The sequence below is a fragment of the Rhodnius prolixus genome, unplaced genomic scaffold (genome assembly GCF_049639745.1).
Source record: "Rhodnius prolixus isolate KJV_2025 unplaced genomic scaffold, Rpr scaffold_2, whole genome shotgun sequence".
NCBI classification, from domain to species: Eukaryota; Metazoa; Arthropoda; class Insecta; order Hemiptera; family Reduviidae; genus Rhodnius; species Rhodnius prolixus.
In genome coordinates, this window is record NW_027411592.1 from 2,189,764 (window position 1) to 2,204,290 (window position 14,527).

A 14,527-nucleotide genomic window follows, 5' to 3' on the forward strand; every position below is an offset into this window, starting at 1 on the left:
ATCTCGACGAAGCACATAGTTTTGGAGAAGGAAAGTTTGATACCACTCTGAACATAACTTTTAGAAATTCTGTCATAAGAAGTTGCTATTCATGTACAAAAATATATACTTTCACAGATATTCGAACAACAAAATTGTTTTTGTGGATTCTTTGGGGACCGCAACTCTAAGCATTCTTTTTAAAAGATCTCTCCAGTGGTAGTTACGGGTCTGACTTAATTTCTATATCAGGATATAATGAAAGTTATGCTTGTTCCAATTGTTAAGAAAATCTGTAAAGCAGATATGTAACTTTGCAGAATAGACAAAAAGGAAAGTCTATCCAAAAGGTACAAAAATCTCTTTAACAAAAACTTACAGTTTTAAAAGTTAAGTATAAGGGTTGATTAAACGCCAAAAGGTACACAAATCAGCTAGTACCCAACCTTTTATTCATTCTTCAGCTCGTAATTTCAGCCATTTAAAAATGGTCGAAAAAGCACGTGTTTTATTGAGAGTTGATAATATCATTTATAGTTATTTATTTAAGTGTGGAAAGTAGTACATTTCCTCACACGAGGCAGGGTTTGCACGCACGAGCGAGCGAAGCGAGGGGAATGCAAGTGCAAGTTGCCGAGTGTGAGGAAAATACTTTATTACACTCGAGTTAAATATTATATTTTTTCTGCAACCATTAGGGTTATTAACTTAAAAAAAAAACTAAACAGGAATCACTAGAATCCATTTTAAATTTCTGTAAGGTAACACTATAACCTTTTTAACTGTTATAATTAAAAATATCTAATTATTTAGTTTCGTTAAATAAGCTTATTAAAGTTTTACAGAAAATATTTAATAACAAAACTTCTTATATCAAGGAAGCACAATAAAGTTTTTTCACTCACTAGTGAGGAAAGTGACACTAATGGGAATTTTTCCCCACTAGGGAGGTAAAGTTGGGCATTACACAGCTGATTTTAATTGAGTAATGAGAACATTCCTACATGTTTGCAGAAAATATAATTTTACTGCATTAACTTTTCATTATTATTGTTTAGAATTTATTAGATGTCACAGAACTTTTTGCCGGCCATTTTCATCTACAAAATATTTGTTCAGGAATCAATTCTTAGTTATAATACCATCTAAATGGTTTGATCCAGACGACTTGCTAAGCAAGATAGCCTTTCATCAGCCAGGATGGATGTTCTTAGCAGGGAAACCTGCAGCTTCCTCTTGCAGACCGTGGTTTCTCGCTCCACAAGCCTTCTGACCTCGTTCTTTGTACAGAGGCTGCTGAACGCTAGTCTTTGTTCAAATTGAGGTTTGCGTCTGTTTGTAGTTCAGTCGAGAGCTGTTGTCTTTGTATATTGTTATTCATGACGGTTTCTCTCATTGTTTACTATTCGATGCACTATAAATATGAAATTTCAAATTTCTTTAAAGCCGAAAATGATGACTAAAAGATGTGCTATTTTTGGGACATCAATTTCGAGATTTTCGAAAACGATTTTTGACGATAATCCCACAAGTTCGAATAACTTTTCTTCGGTAGTTTTGAGTAGATAACTTTACAGTTGTAAGGCCCCTCCCATTTTGGGATCTGCCTTGGGACCCATTATCGTTTTACCTTGTTAGAGTGGTCGCTACTAATCTGCTTTAAGAATAACACCTTTTCTTATCATCCGCATTTCGTAAAGAGAAAACATTGGAAGAAAGTGAATCATCATTCTAGTAAGAGATAGCCTTGTTTTCGGCCTGATTTCTTTAGCCCAATGACAAATTAAAACTATAGTTAGTGCAGAAAGTGGGACAGCTGCGCGCCGTTCAAGTGGTGACAGGATGGCAAACCCCGATGGCCCACGTGCTCTTCATAGGACGCCCCATTGTTTCTCTGCAGAACAATTAATAAGTGCGACCATGAAGAGTAGGACTAGTTAAGGTTTCTTTGATTACTCATAGCCGGGGCTCATTGTGCCCAAGATGGAGCATATGTCGCCCCGACTGTGTCACTACTATGGGTTAACTTGGGTCCCCCATCCGGTCTACTCTCCCAACAGGCGGCCCCTATTATCCTGAATACAAACATATTCCAAAAGGATCCATTGCTTTGTTTAGTGAGATTATGTTCCAAAACTACTTTAAAGAAGCGATCGTCAAAAATGTTCGAAAAAATTGAGTTCTCACCAGAAATACAACTTTTGAAACCTTCCAAACAATCTTTTCTTACAGCAGTTTACATAAATGAGATTTAAAAAAAAAAACAGAATTTACTAAATACATAGTTGACCGCAGTTTTAGACACGTTCACTATACTACAAAGTTGTAGTGCTGATGTTATCCGTTATAGCACGCATGTTCCTGTGCGGTTTCGGAATTTCATCTATCTATCAGTTTGGTATATAGATTTGGACTTTCCGCCTCGGCACTACGCAGCAACAAACTGATTGTACTACCTCTGGTTAGAATAAAAGGCCGAAATCGGTTTTGGATTACGTGCTGCAACGGATAAAATCAACGAGATTTGAGGAATAGAAATATTAGACCTTGAAAACAGCTGTGAGGCAAACCCGCGTGTTGTCACCATATTTAGTCCGACCATTCCAAGAAACTTCATTTTAGGGCACATTAGAGCAAGGAAGTGTTGGTTAGGATTTTCCCTAAAACGCAATTTTAGCTTAACTTAAGAATTCATAACTTGTTTTTGGAGGCATTTGAGTTGCTGAAATTTGGACTTGAAATATTGGTTGATTGTGGGTCTTAAAAATCAATCAAGCGGAAGTGTATCGATTCGATATTCCAGGACTTCCTCCTCGAAAAATATTTTAACCTATAAAATTTAAATTTAGATCAACATAAATGTGGATCTTTTAGAATTTAGTAAGTTTTGCCAAGAACTGTTTTAGTTGTTCTGATGAAATTGTGAAGGAAGTTGAATATTCTAAAGGAGGCACTGGTAAAGACGCGTGTAGTTAGGATTAAGGTGTACATGAGTGTGTGTGTGTGTATATAGAAGGGAAGGACAGCTAGCCAGGAAGAAGCCGTGCAAGTAGCCGACGGAAACTGGACACCAGGGTATCCGGTTCCATTTACCACACTCTGCCTCTCACTTTACACACACTCTCTCACTGTTGTTGTTTTTTATTTATTTATGCATATGTATATATATATATATTCAAGGTGCGAGGTCATGTCCTTCCGAGGGACATAGCTGGTAATACTATCGGCAAGCAAGGAGTTCTGGAGACAATACCTAGGCTAAGTAAACAGTGCGGCTCGGATTACCTACTTGGCCAGTGAGCCACTACCAACATCCCCCCAGCTAATTACAGCACTATATTATGTCTGTGTGCGTGAAGTAGCTGGTGAGGGCGGGATCTCAGAAAACCAAGGCCTTAAGCATGCTTCTAATGTGCCAAGTCAGTATAGTGACTAGTGTAATATTAAGGGCCATTAGAAGTAAAACTAGAAGCTAATGTTAGCTTGAGCGGAATTGCAGTTTTTGTACGCTGCACTTCCGCGTTTCTATCCTCTCGAATAAACTACTGCGACCACTCACATGACTTCCTCAATTACTATTTTCCAAGTTCTAACTCGAGAAATTTGGGTAACAATAATTTTCACACCCGGTGTACATTGGCGGGGTGAATGGAGGCTCCGAAAGAACTTTAGAACTCAAGAAACTATACGGGGACCCGACATTAGTTTCTTGTATCAAAAAAAAAGGCAGGCTGAGGTGGCTCGGCCATTTTGAACGGATGCTCCATCACCGAGTTCCTTAAAAAGAATTATATGGACACCCGGACGTAGAGGTCGTCCCAGGATAAGATGGTTGGATGACGTAGAAGGAGATCTGTGAAAAGTGGGTATTAGAAGGTGGCGCCCGAAAGCCGAAGACAGGGAAGAGTGGCCACTCTCTCTTGAATGAGGTCCAGGTCCTTCTATAGGGACTGTAGCACCATGGGAAGAAGAAGAATAATTAATATTCACATCAGATTCCTATTGGCGATCCTTAGACACATAATCGAGGGCGCCCTTAAGTATAAACCTGTTGCCCCGAGTTAATTACATTATCACAAGAAGACAAATAAATGGCCGAACCTCCCACAGTAAGACCTCGTCCAAGAAAGAAAACAAAACAATGTGAAGACGTCTAATTGTCGCAAATGGAGTGCTATGTATAGTAACAAGGCGAAGACTTACATGGACCAATCGATCTTCTCACTCATCGATCCGTTCACTCGAGTATTTTTTTTTTTTTTTTTGCCAATTCATTTCTACTTCAACTGCCATTTCTCTTTCATGTGATTGACGCACTTCTGAACAGTGGCGTGGCTTCCTTTTAGAACGTCATTGCTCAGCTACTCAAAATGACGCACCAAGAACTGCGATCGTCCAGCTTTTCCATTTGAATATTCGTCTAGAGATCTGCCAGGTTTTCTACGAATTACTCTCTTTGTACGTGTATCTGTTCACGAGTTCGGAAAATTCAATACGGTAATGACTTTCGCGGATAGATCAAGTTAGATATTTGATTTAAAATTTTAACAATTTAACTTTGAACTTATCATAATGAGGCACTACTTTAAACAAAATCAGCCTAAACGGAAGCGCGCTACTTTGCTGAATCATTTTCAATTTTCAGGGTTTTTCTTTTTGCACAAACTTTCCAAGAAAATTTCACTGAATGTGCACACAAACGACTTTTTCAGATCACAATTTACATATTTTCGTGCGTAAAAAAAGGAAAATCTATTGAGTAAGGTGATAATTCCGCTCATAAGCTTTTCCCCAAATTTGGAGTTATTACTTTCATTCTTATAAGTTTTTATAGTATTTATAAGAATAATATTTAAATACTACATTTTTTAATTTATAAAATTTTTACAGAAAAAGCGTTTAAATAAAGCAGATAAAAGTTTTTAGATGAATTAAATAGTTAATAACCTGTAGTCATTTTCAAGAAAACTTTTGTGAAAATGGAGAAATACTCGGAAAATCACATTGGAATTTCAGCAATTTTCTTTTCTTAATTCAAGCTGACCACTTAAACACACAAAAATGCCAAACATTATGTTTAAAACAAAAAAATAATAGAACTCATGCTCAGGGGGCTTCAAAATGCGTAGGTCAACGAAATGTGTAAAAATCGAAAAGGTGCATAATTATTTGGATAAGAAAAAGTAAATGGCTACTTCAACTATCTTGCCATTGAAGTGGTCTGTAATTGTAATGAAAAAAACCAATTTGATAATCGAATGACATGTAGTGTAAACTTATATTTTACAACTGCCTAGTGGACAGTTTTAATTGACATAGATATTAAATGATAATAGTATAACATGGTTACACTTGGTATCACTGTATCTTGACAATTTACACCAGTTGTGGATCGGTATTTATGTCACGTGAGGTGAAGGTTACACACAGTTTTCAACAAATAGGTTATATTCATAAGTGATATATCTTCCTAATTTAGTTGGCGACTTATATTCAGTTCAAAATATGTAAGAGGTAAGTACAAAACATTTTCTAGAATGACCCTTTAGAGGAAAACCCCTAAATATTTCCACGCTCGGAAAACCTCTTCAAATAAAATTTCCATTGAAGTTATTACATGAGTATTGTGTATTCACAGTTTAAGTGGTTCAGTTGGTTAATGTTTTGAAATTATTGTGATTTTTTAGTTTTCAGATTAGAATTTAAATTAAAACTAGGAGTTGAAAAGTTCAATAAAATTTTTGAAAAAGTTCCATTTTATAACAGTTTAGACAAAAAAAATTAAAAAAAAGTTTTTCTTCAAAAAAGTTCCAGGTTTTCTCCAAACTTTTTAATAATAATAATTATTAAAGTATAACTTCAACCAGTAATATTTTGCCATTGTCTGTGATTATAAAAGTTATAGACGCCATTGGACAGGGAAAGCAGCTGAATTCAAACCCGGGATCTTAAGGTCGGAATAGTTTTTGTCTTTTACTATAGGAAGAGAGTTGCATGCTGTTAAACTTATATCTTATTCCTTAATTTTTGCATTTGTATATTTTTTTTACAAAAATCTTATAAGTAATCTTGAGAATAAATTACGGAAACATTTCTTTACTTACGTAAGAGTTCAAATGAGGAAGAAAGATTATTGCCAATTTCAGACATATTTTGGTCAAGCTTTCGACCTATGGACTTGGTCATCTTCAGGGCTTATACTTATTCACACTTATAATTATGTTTTAGATTGTGTCTTCCGCCGTGACTGTTCAGGTACAATCATGCTTCAGTCATATATTATACTTCCCTAGGTTGAAAGCTTGGCAAAAAATAAACACAAAATAAGTTCTGAAATTAGCAATTATTTTTCGACCTTTTAGATTAATGAATTAGCGAACCAAAACAGATGAACCATTCTGTAGAGAGATCAAATAACTTATCAAAAAGTTTTTTCCAAATATAACAGTCCAAATTCTGTAAAAACTGAAATAAGGTTGGTCTACACTCTAATTTCTTATGCTCACGAGTAAATCATTCCTACCCCTAGCTATCTGTATTTAGTGGCAGGAAACTTTTGTAAAATGTTTATCTGTTAAAGGTGGAATATAATCTGTGAATGGAAGTCAGGGTTTGATGTCAGATCTGGTTTTGTTCTTATCGGGTCACACGGTTCGTAGGCTGAATTTTGGTAGGGCAAGTCTTAAAGAGGTTGTAGACAATGAGGCGGTGACCGAGGGGGGAAAGCGCATGAGAGGTCTTTTGTTTGGGGCCCCTGTTGGAGCTGCTGCAAACAAAACAAGTCCCCGATCTACACGCAGAAGCTGGTCCCTGCTGGTGGTAGTGAGTGACGGTTAACGGATCTGAGCCATAGACACGACCTCAGCTTCCCCCCTGCACGCTGAGAGGATGTGTGTTTCCATTTAAATGTTGAGTTCTATAGAGCAGGGTGACTGGAGGGTTGGTAGAACGGCGAGGTGTTGCTAGCAAGGTCCCCCTGTAGCCATATCAACCTTGTATTGGCCAGATCTTCCAATCAACACTGACCATTCATCCCGCCTCAAAGCCCTTTACTGCCCTTGTGTGCCACCCTAAGCAACAAGTTTAGCTTGTGATGGTGTCACGGCCAATTAGCAATTGTCGCTCTTCGGGTCACCTCAACCACATCGACTAATTTTCAGCCAGGAGGTACAGAATTTTCCTGAACATGTCCAAGTAACAATCAGGGCCGGCTGATAAATACTGACTCTGATAACTATTACCTAATCAAATCTTGCTGCCTAACACGCTGCAGCGCCTCCGTCAAATTTTGATCTTGTATCAAGTGATACGTCATTCCAAAAAAAAAATACTAAAATAATTTGTTTAAAATGAATAACTCTAGCGCGAATCTACTCACAAGCTAATCTCTTGCTACCTCACCATTCCTCAAAGTCTTCTTGGAACTTGAAGATTCACTGAATGTTAATTGACCTCAGTACGAGTTCATTAAAATAAAAGGTCTTTTGCAGCAAGCGTGCAGCTCGAGACCCCTTCCCATAAAAATCGATTTTCATGAAAAGAATTTCAAGTTAAATTCGATAGGTAACACTATCCAGCTATTTGAACCTGAATACAGAAGGACTTAACTCCGTCGCCTTCTGAGAACGCCATTGATGGCCCCCCCAAATAAATATTTACACGGAAAAAAGTGACCCTTCTGGATAGCCGATTACTATTCAGTTCGGAATTTAGACTCCATATTTGAATATTATTATACTGGCAGTGTGACCGCGCAATACCCGGAAGTGGCAGAGAAGCCCAGCCATTTCCCTAACTTTTCACGTCACTTCAATGAAAATGTTCCTTTCAAAACGTTTCGAATTAAAGTTTTCAGTTCGTAGTGTTTAAGGAAAACAAAATTACGAACTGTTTTTGGGGCACAGATCACAAAAAAAAAAACCTGGAAAATAGATTCATTGAATGAATCACTTCCGGCCAAACAAGACCTCACATCGCGACCGCTGATGGTATCTAAGCGATATATCCATTTTGAGTTACGGTGGACTGAGGGGAAAGGGTAAAAGCAATCATCCAGGCGATTCAAAATTTCGTTCAACCGATTCTCTTCGAATTCACCACTTTAGCAGCATATTTAATCCTGATTAATAGTCGTATTTTTTCCAGGCGGGACTTAACGACCACCAATTAGGTGCCCAGGGGCGGAATCACATGCTTTACTATTGTAATTTTCTTTTTTCTAACAAACAAAAAATAGCACGGGGATTCGAACTGGCAAGTACCACTTACAAGTCCACGCTTCATAACCACCACACCCCTAGTCGCCGTCATCACTATTACATAATGAGTGACCACACATTGCCTTTACCTCCCTTCTCTTACAAGTGCCTTCGTTTGAATTTTCTTGGAAATATCTTTTAAATAAAAGTTATAATATATTTTCCGATATAATTTACTTTAGTTAGTTTTTTCAGAAAAACTGGCACATTTTTGAACTCGGAGGTAGTGAAACTGAAATTACGATTTCTGCACGAGCCGGAAACTGTTTCATTAAAGACTAAGACAGGAAGTAAACAAATTATTGGTGTTTAACAGAATTATAAAGATAAAGTTTTAAAAGTTTACTGACCTTGAAATCCGCAGTTCTTGGTGAAGTCCATGAGATTATGGTACCAAAAAAAAAAAAAAAAGAAACAAAAAGTTAAGGTCCCGTCGTTGTGACTCAACATGCAATAACCTCTCTGCTGCAGCATTCTGACCGGCTCATCATCACTAAACGTGGGGTTGTAAACTGTACAATCACCCCACAGTAAGTATTCTCAGCGTTTGAGAAGAACCGGGTAGCAATTTCACACGCAGTTTTTAATACTGAACCAGCGGCTCTTGGTCCAGGTAGCCCGTATAACGGACCCGTGACTACAGCCGAACAAGGCCGACGATTGTGTTCGGTTTCTGTTGACTGACGGCAGTGGTGGATTTCTGTTAAGGGTTGCACTAATACTAGAACACTCAGTGCACTCTAGTGGTGGGCCGAGTGCACTACATCCCCACCACTTTTACTTGCAACTGAAGTCTTTTGTGCACCGCAGGGGTCCCCAAGAGTTGCTTGTTTTGCGCTCCAAATTCTCTTGACAAGAGTTATTGTCGACATCTCTCTTTTTGCTTCCTTCAATTCTGATTGTGGACATTCAGCACTAACTTGCCACGGGAAATGCTGGAAGGTTCTTCTAGAGTGCTAAACTAAATTTATAACCCGAATTTTTCACAATTAAACTATTATCGCTCAGCAAGTTAAAGTCTTCGATGGTTTTCAAAACGCATCACCGACATCCCTGGAGAGCTGGAAATGGTTGACCACCTAGACTAGTGTTTCCCAACCTTGCGAGTTGCTGGTTGGTGGTACGCGAAAAATAATCAATAATGGCAGACATAAAAAATTAAATCATAAAAATATAGAAACCTTTTTTTCCTATAATACATAAAAATTATTTTAATTAATAATATTATAGCAGTAAAGTTGTTAATATGTACAGAGTAATAAGGTTGGTCTGTCTCAAGGTATACCAGAAAATATAAATAGCACATTTATCAGGATTACAATTGTCTATCAAGGATTTTTTCCAAAATACGAAAACACAAATGATAATTGGATTTCGGTTAAGCTATAAGGATGGCAGGAATATAGAGTACTGATCCATCCATTAGTTGTAAGTTTGTATGTGAATAGTTGTATATAGTAGTGGGATGAATGTGTGAAGCGAATGTACGAGTATTTATAAGTAAGAATGGAGAGTGAGTGATATTCTAGTGATAAGCACCTAGATGATGCGAAAGCCAATGCCAAAAAAAGAAAACAAAAAAAAAACTTCTATAAAGAAAATTTAGGAAAAGCTACATCATTATCGAAAAAAGATAAAGAAAATTTAATAGAATTATCACGTGGCAGAACTTAAATGATAATTATGTTAAAGAGACTGATTATAATAAGTAAGCTCTATCCAAGCAACATTAAATTTAATTTGTACTTACAGATAGTTGAATGCTTAAAATTTGGGCACAAATATAATACTCCTAAAGAAGAACTTTGTAAATTAATTAATAATTTTGAAGAGAAAAATATTTACGCAATTTTTATTTATTTAAAAAAAAAGTTTTAAAACTAAGATCTTACGAAATTTTTAAAGTGTACATAAACTTGGAACTCCTTTGTAACAGATCCATTGTATCTCTATGCAAATAAAGATAATAATAGCAAAATAACACACTCGGAATAAGAAATTTGCACGAAATACAATCATTTTTATGTAGTGGTACAATTTTGCATGATGTTCTACCAAGTGGTACGCGTGCCAAAATAAGTTTGGGAAACGCTGTCCTAGGTAGTAAAAACTCACTCGACCTAATTTTTTTCTCAAGTTTCTAGCTGACAAAGTTTCATCAAACTCGGAACATTTGAGGCATACTTAATTATTACCAACATAACACAGTTTTGTAAAACTGTACATTACAAGTAAACTCTAAATATTACAGAGAAGCCTTCGTTTACCCTTGGTCCAGAAACTCGCAAGATGATAGAAGTAGAAATAGCTATCTAGGAGGTTAAAAAAAAACCTCGAAGACGATAACAATCATGCAGTAGAGATGCATTTCCGGTTTAGGAGTTTTCTACGATCTCAACACTTTTAGCTTTTCTTTGCACAAGGACGGTACTTGATTTAAAAAAACGGTACTTTAAGGGTAATACGCGCACCGCTTCTCTCAGTTGATCCACTAGTCGAATTTTTTAGTAGTCTTACATGTTTTCTTAATCAGTATAAGAAGTAAGATGTAAGTAGGAGCGTTCTCAAAATACGAAAGAATCTGTTGGGTTAAGTGGCAGTATGTTTGACGACATGTACAGGTATTTAGATGCACCATTTCGCTACGAAGATATAATATTCTCCGCCAACTTAAATGTGCTTAAATCTGTAGCAGAGCTAGCTAAGAAATATGAATGTATTTAAAAGTTATAGCCGATTGGAAGAAAATGATTAGAGAAGGATTACGATGATTTTAATTTCGGTTAAGCTATAAGGATGGCAGGAATATAGGAGTACTGATCCATCCATTAGTTGTAAGTTTGTATGTAAATTAGTTGTATATAGTAGAGGGATGAATGTGTGAAGCGAATGTATTTATAAGTAAGAATGGAGAATGAGTGATATTCTAGTGATAAGCACCTAGACGATGCTGGCTGTATGGCGGAAGTCAATGTCAAAAAAAAGACAAAATTTGCTTCAAATTTAGAAATTCAGTCTTACGTTTTGTTTCTTATTAAATGGTGGTAAGCCTGCACAATGAACGGCAATGGCACTTTAGAGGGAAACCTAACCCCACCTCACTCCCAGGAGTGCCCTTAATCGATTTTGTTTGGAGTAATGTTTCAAATCGATCTACTGCAACTATTAGTAATCGACCATCAAATCAGCTGTGAAAACAAGAAATTAGGGAAATCTGTTGTGAACCCTGACGAGGACTTCCTCTTGCTGTAGTTTTTTAACCTGTACATTTTATTTAAACATGGAATTTCAATGAATTTTTTTAAATTCATACTAATATTTTATAGATAGTAAAAATCCGTACATCAAAAATGGGATGACACTTTAGAAGAATGGTCCCCCGCAAAATTAATTTCTTAAAAATATTTTGTTAAAATAAAAATTATGCAGATTTATGTGCAGGAAATGTCAGTAGTAAGCGTAGAGGAAAACGTGAAAGCCACTTTCACGGAAAGCTAAAAAAAAAAGTGAAAAATATCAGCAAGCTTTTCTTTAAGTTTTTAATTTTAATCTATAATAATATTTTAAGGAAGTTGTAAAAACAATCTTTTTAGGCTATAGGAACCTCCAAGCGGTTATCTCTAAGTAAATACTCAATTTGTGAAAACTTCACGTTCGCCGTACTTCCTGCTACCTCTATTGAGAGAATGCAAAAAGTATTCATAATATTCAAAAAGAAAACCGCCAATTGTTTAGTTTGCCCGAGCGTCCACAGAGTTCGCATGTAGCCGGGCGAGTGGTTGCATTGTGCTGTTATCTTCGGGGCAATTATAGCCTTACAGAGTATCCAGCGTGCGCTATTCAAAACTGTACGCTAATTCCAGCGTGCAATTTTTGCGTGTCTTTAATTTTTGTTCAGTTGTGTTTGACAAGAGACAATTCTTGAATATTTATAACTGTGTTTTTTTTTTTTTTTTTTTTTCGTAAAACCAAAGACGCCACGATAGCCGCAACTCGCAATGCTAAGATGTTCTGCGGTACTGGGTCCTACCATCCGGTCTAGGCATTTGGATTTTATTTAATTTTTCAAAAGAGAAACATTATTGGAGAACTCAATGTTAGCTATCCGCGATAGTTGGACGTAAAGCGTGACTGAAAAAGTAGACATTACCTCTTCACACTCTCTTACCCTGCTGCCGGCTTTCCACCGGAAGTGTCTGCCTTGAGGAGGGAATGCATTTTCAAAGTCGATTTTAAAGAAACCTCAACCGGAAGTATTTTTACATTACGCAGATAGTACACTTCCTCGAAAATGGCTCCTAGACTTTTGTGTTACCTTCGTACTGGTTCTCTGTAAGGTTATACTTCCGGGTAACGTGCGTTTTCATTACTTCCGCTACTGAATCTCCAAAATTGATTTTGCCAAAAAAGTGCCCAGATCTTCAGCCAACGTCCCAACCCTGGAGATGGCTGAAAGAGCAAATTTTTACGTAGTTCTAGAAGATAACCTTGAGTAACGCCAATTGTTATTGTGTTTGTATCAAGAGAAGCGGGAACGAAACTTAAATCCTTTTGGGACACCACCCACCCACTAGATCCAGAGAAATCTGCCTTGACACGGCGACCTGCTAAACCGTACAGAACCAGGAATCGATAAACCTCACCACCCTATTCTGGACAACCCTCTTGCCTCGTGCTGTAGAGGGAGGTGAGTGTGAAGGGTTGAGTCGTTTAGTGCGCAAGCGCCAACCGCACACTCTGGCGAGCTGCACTTCAAGTTTCCGCACACATAGTTCAAGTGTTTACTGTTCACGCAACGGGGAAAAATAAAAGAAAAACTCCCGAGTGGAAAGGTTACCTTGTGCCCTTAGCCAATCAGTTCCTACTGGACTCTTCAACACACCTGGTAGAGTTTATTTAATTAGAAAGGTAAGCAAGTACCAACCTACTTTCTGCTCAATTGTAAAACAAAAGGTTTTCTACAGAAGCCCCCTCATTAAAAATTTAATCCATTTAAAGAACACGAAGACGAAAACAGCTCAATTAAATCAAGCTTCAAAACCTTTTGAGGTCATCTGAAAACGAAAGGCGTTCCTCATAATTCGTGCTAAAGTTCACCTTTGAACCGGTTTAGCCGGTTACCGCTCGCAAATAGGAGCTTACACATCTTTATGTAAATAAGCTTCAGATTTATCATATATATATACATAAATTTTCGAGGCGGCCCAAGTACAAAGGGAAACTGCTTTAGGACACTCACTCCACTATCTTGGACCAAAACTTTCAAAGCCCAAAAGTTGTCAAGTTCCTTCAAGCTCCGAATTACAGGGTCATATCTAATTTATTACTCATAATATTCAATTAGGTACTCTGAAAATGCCGGAAGTCGCTGAAGCACCAGAAACAGAGACCCTTCTCAGAACAAAACGCGTATTCCTTTTTTTTTTGAAACCGGGAAAATGCTACTTGCTCCCTTGACTTGTTACCCTATTCAGCAGTGCTTTAGGGACAAGTCTATCTAATCACCACATCTCCCAGGCTTAATTGACTTTTTTTTATGGAAATATATTTCAAATAAATATTGCAGTTTAAAGAAAATAGAGTAATTTTCGGGAAAATCTATCAAAAAAATGTTATAAAATTTTCATCCGTAAAGTGTTGCTTCCGGTGGAGCGAGTTTCGTCGCTTAGTAACGCTAGCATTCACAGGAAACAAAGAAATCTAAATTAAGGAAATTGTTGCAGAGATGAGGCAGTAGGAAGCTGAAACGGCCGGCATGACGGAGCCCGAGATAGCCGTCAAGATCCTGCCTGCGCCGCCGGGGGATCTTCCGCCGCCGTCCATCATGGAAATTGGCTCTCCGGAATTCTTACTCAGGCGGAGATGTTTCGAAACTACACTAGTGAAATCCATGCCAAGTTCGCCGCTGGCCTTGCACAAGCGACATGAAGAGGATGATCAGATGTCCAGGTAAGTGGCAGGCTGCTCTAGCTGGACTTGCAGATGGTGTAGAAGATATGAGTAGTTCATTTAATCAAAGAAGTTTTGCGTGGAATTTAAAAATGATTACTCTATGATGACCCTCTCAGGCACACCACGATTCACGAAATAAAGAAGTAAGGTGAATAGTTATCGGTCTGGTCAGGAATGTCTTTTAGTTCAAAAAAGTTAGTCACCGCTTACCGCAATGCCCTTGTCCAAGGTTTTAGAAAAAAGTAAAATAATCATCTATTTTTCAGGCGAGGCTTTAAAGTCCAAGTAACAAATGAATTGACGAGGACGAGGGTGGAACTATTAACATTTAGTCTAGA

At 37.4% G+C, this 14,527-nt stretch overlaps 1 protein-coding gene across 2 annotated transcripts in view; it reads left to right on the forward strand.

Annotated features, from left to right (window-relative positions):
• The first annotated feature begins 5,353 nt into the window (after positions 1–5,353).
• Positions 5,354–14,527, forward strand: part of LOC141450216 (uncharacterized) — a 111,353-nt gene continuing 102,179 nt past the window's right edge. Inside the window, exons 1-2 of one of the 2 annotated variants that reach the window (XM_074120413.1) lie at positions 5,354–5,493; positions 13,961–14,186. In XM_074120413.1, coding sequence (XP_073976514.1) covers positions 13,993–14,186 — 194 coding nt within the window. In that variant the 5' untranslated portion in view covers positions 5,354–5,493; positions 13,961–13,992. Of the gene's footprint in view, positions 5,494–12,987; positions 13,146–13,960; positions 14,187–14,527 lie in introns of those variants that run through there. The other variant, XM_074120414.1, reaches the window with a different exon arrangement.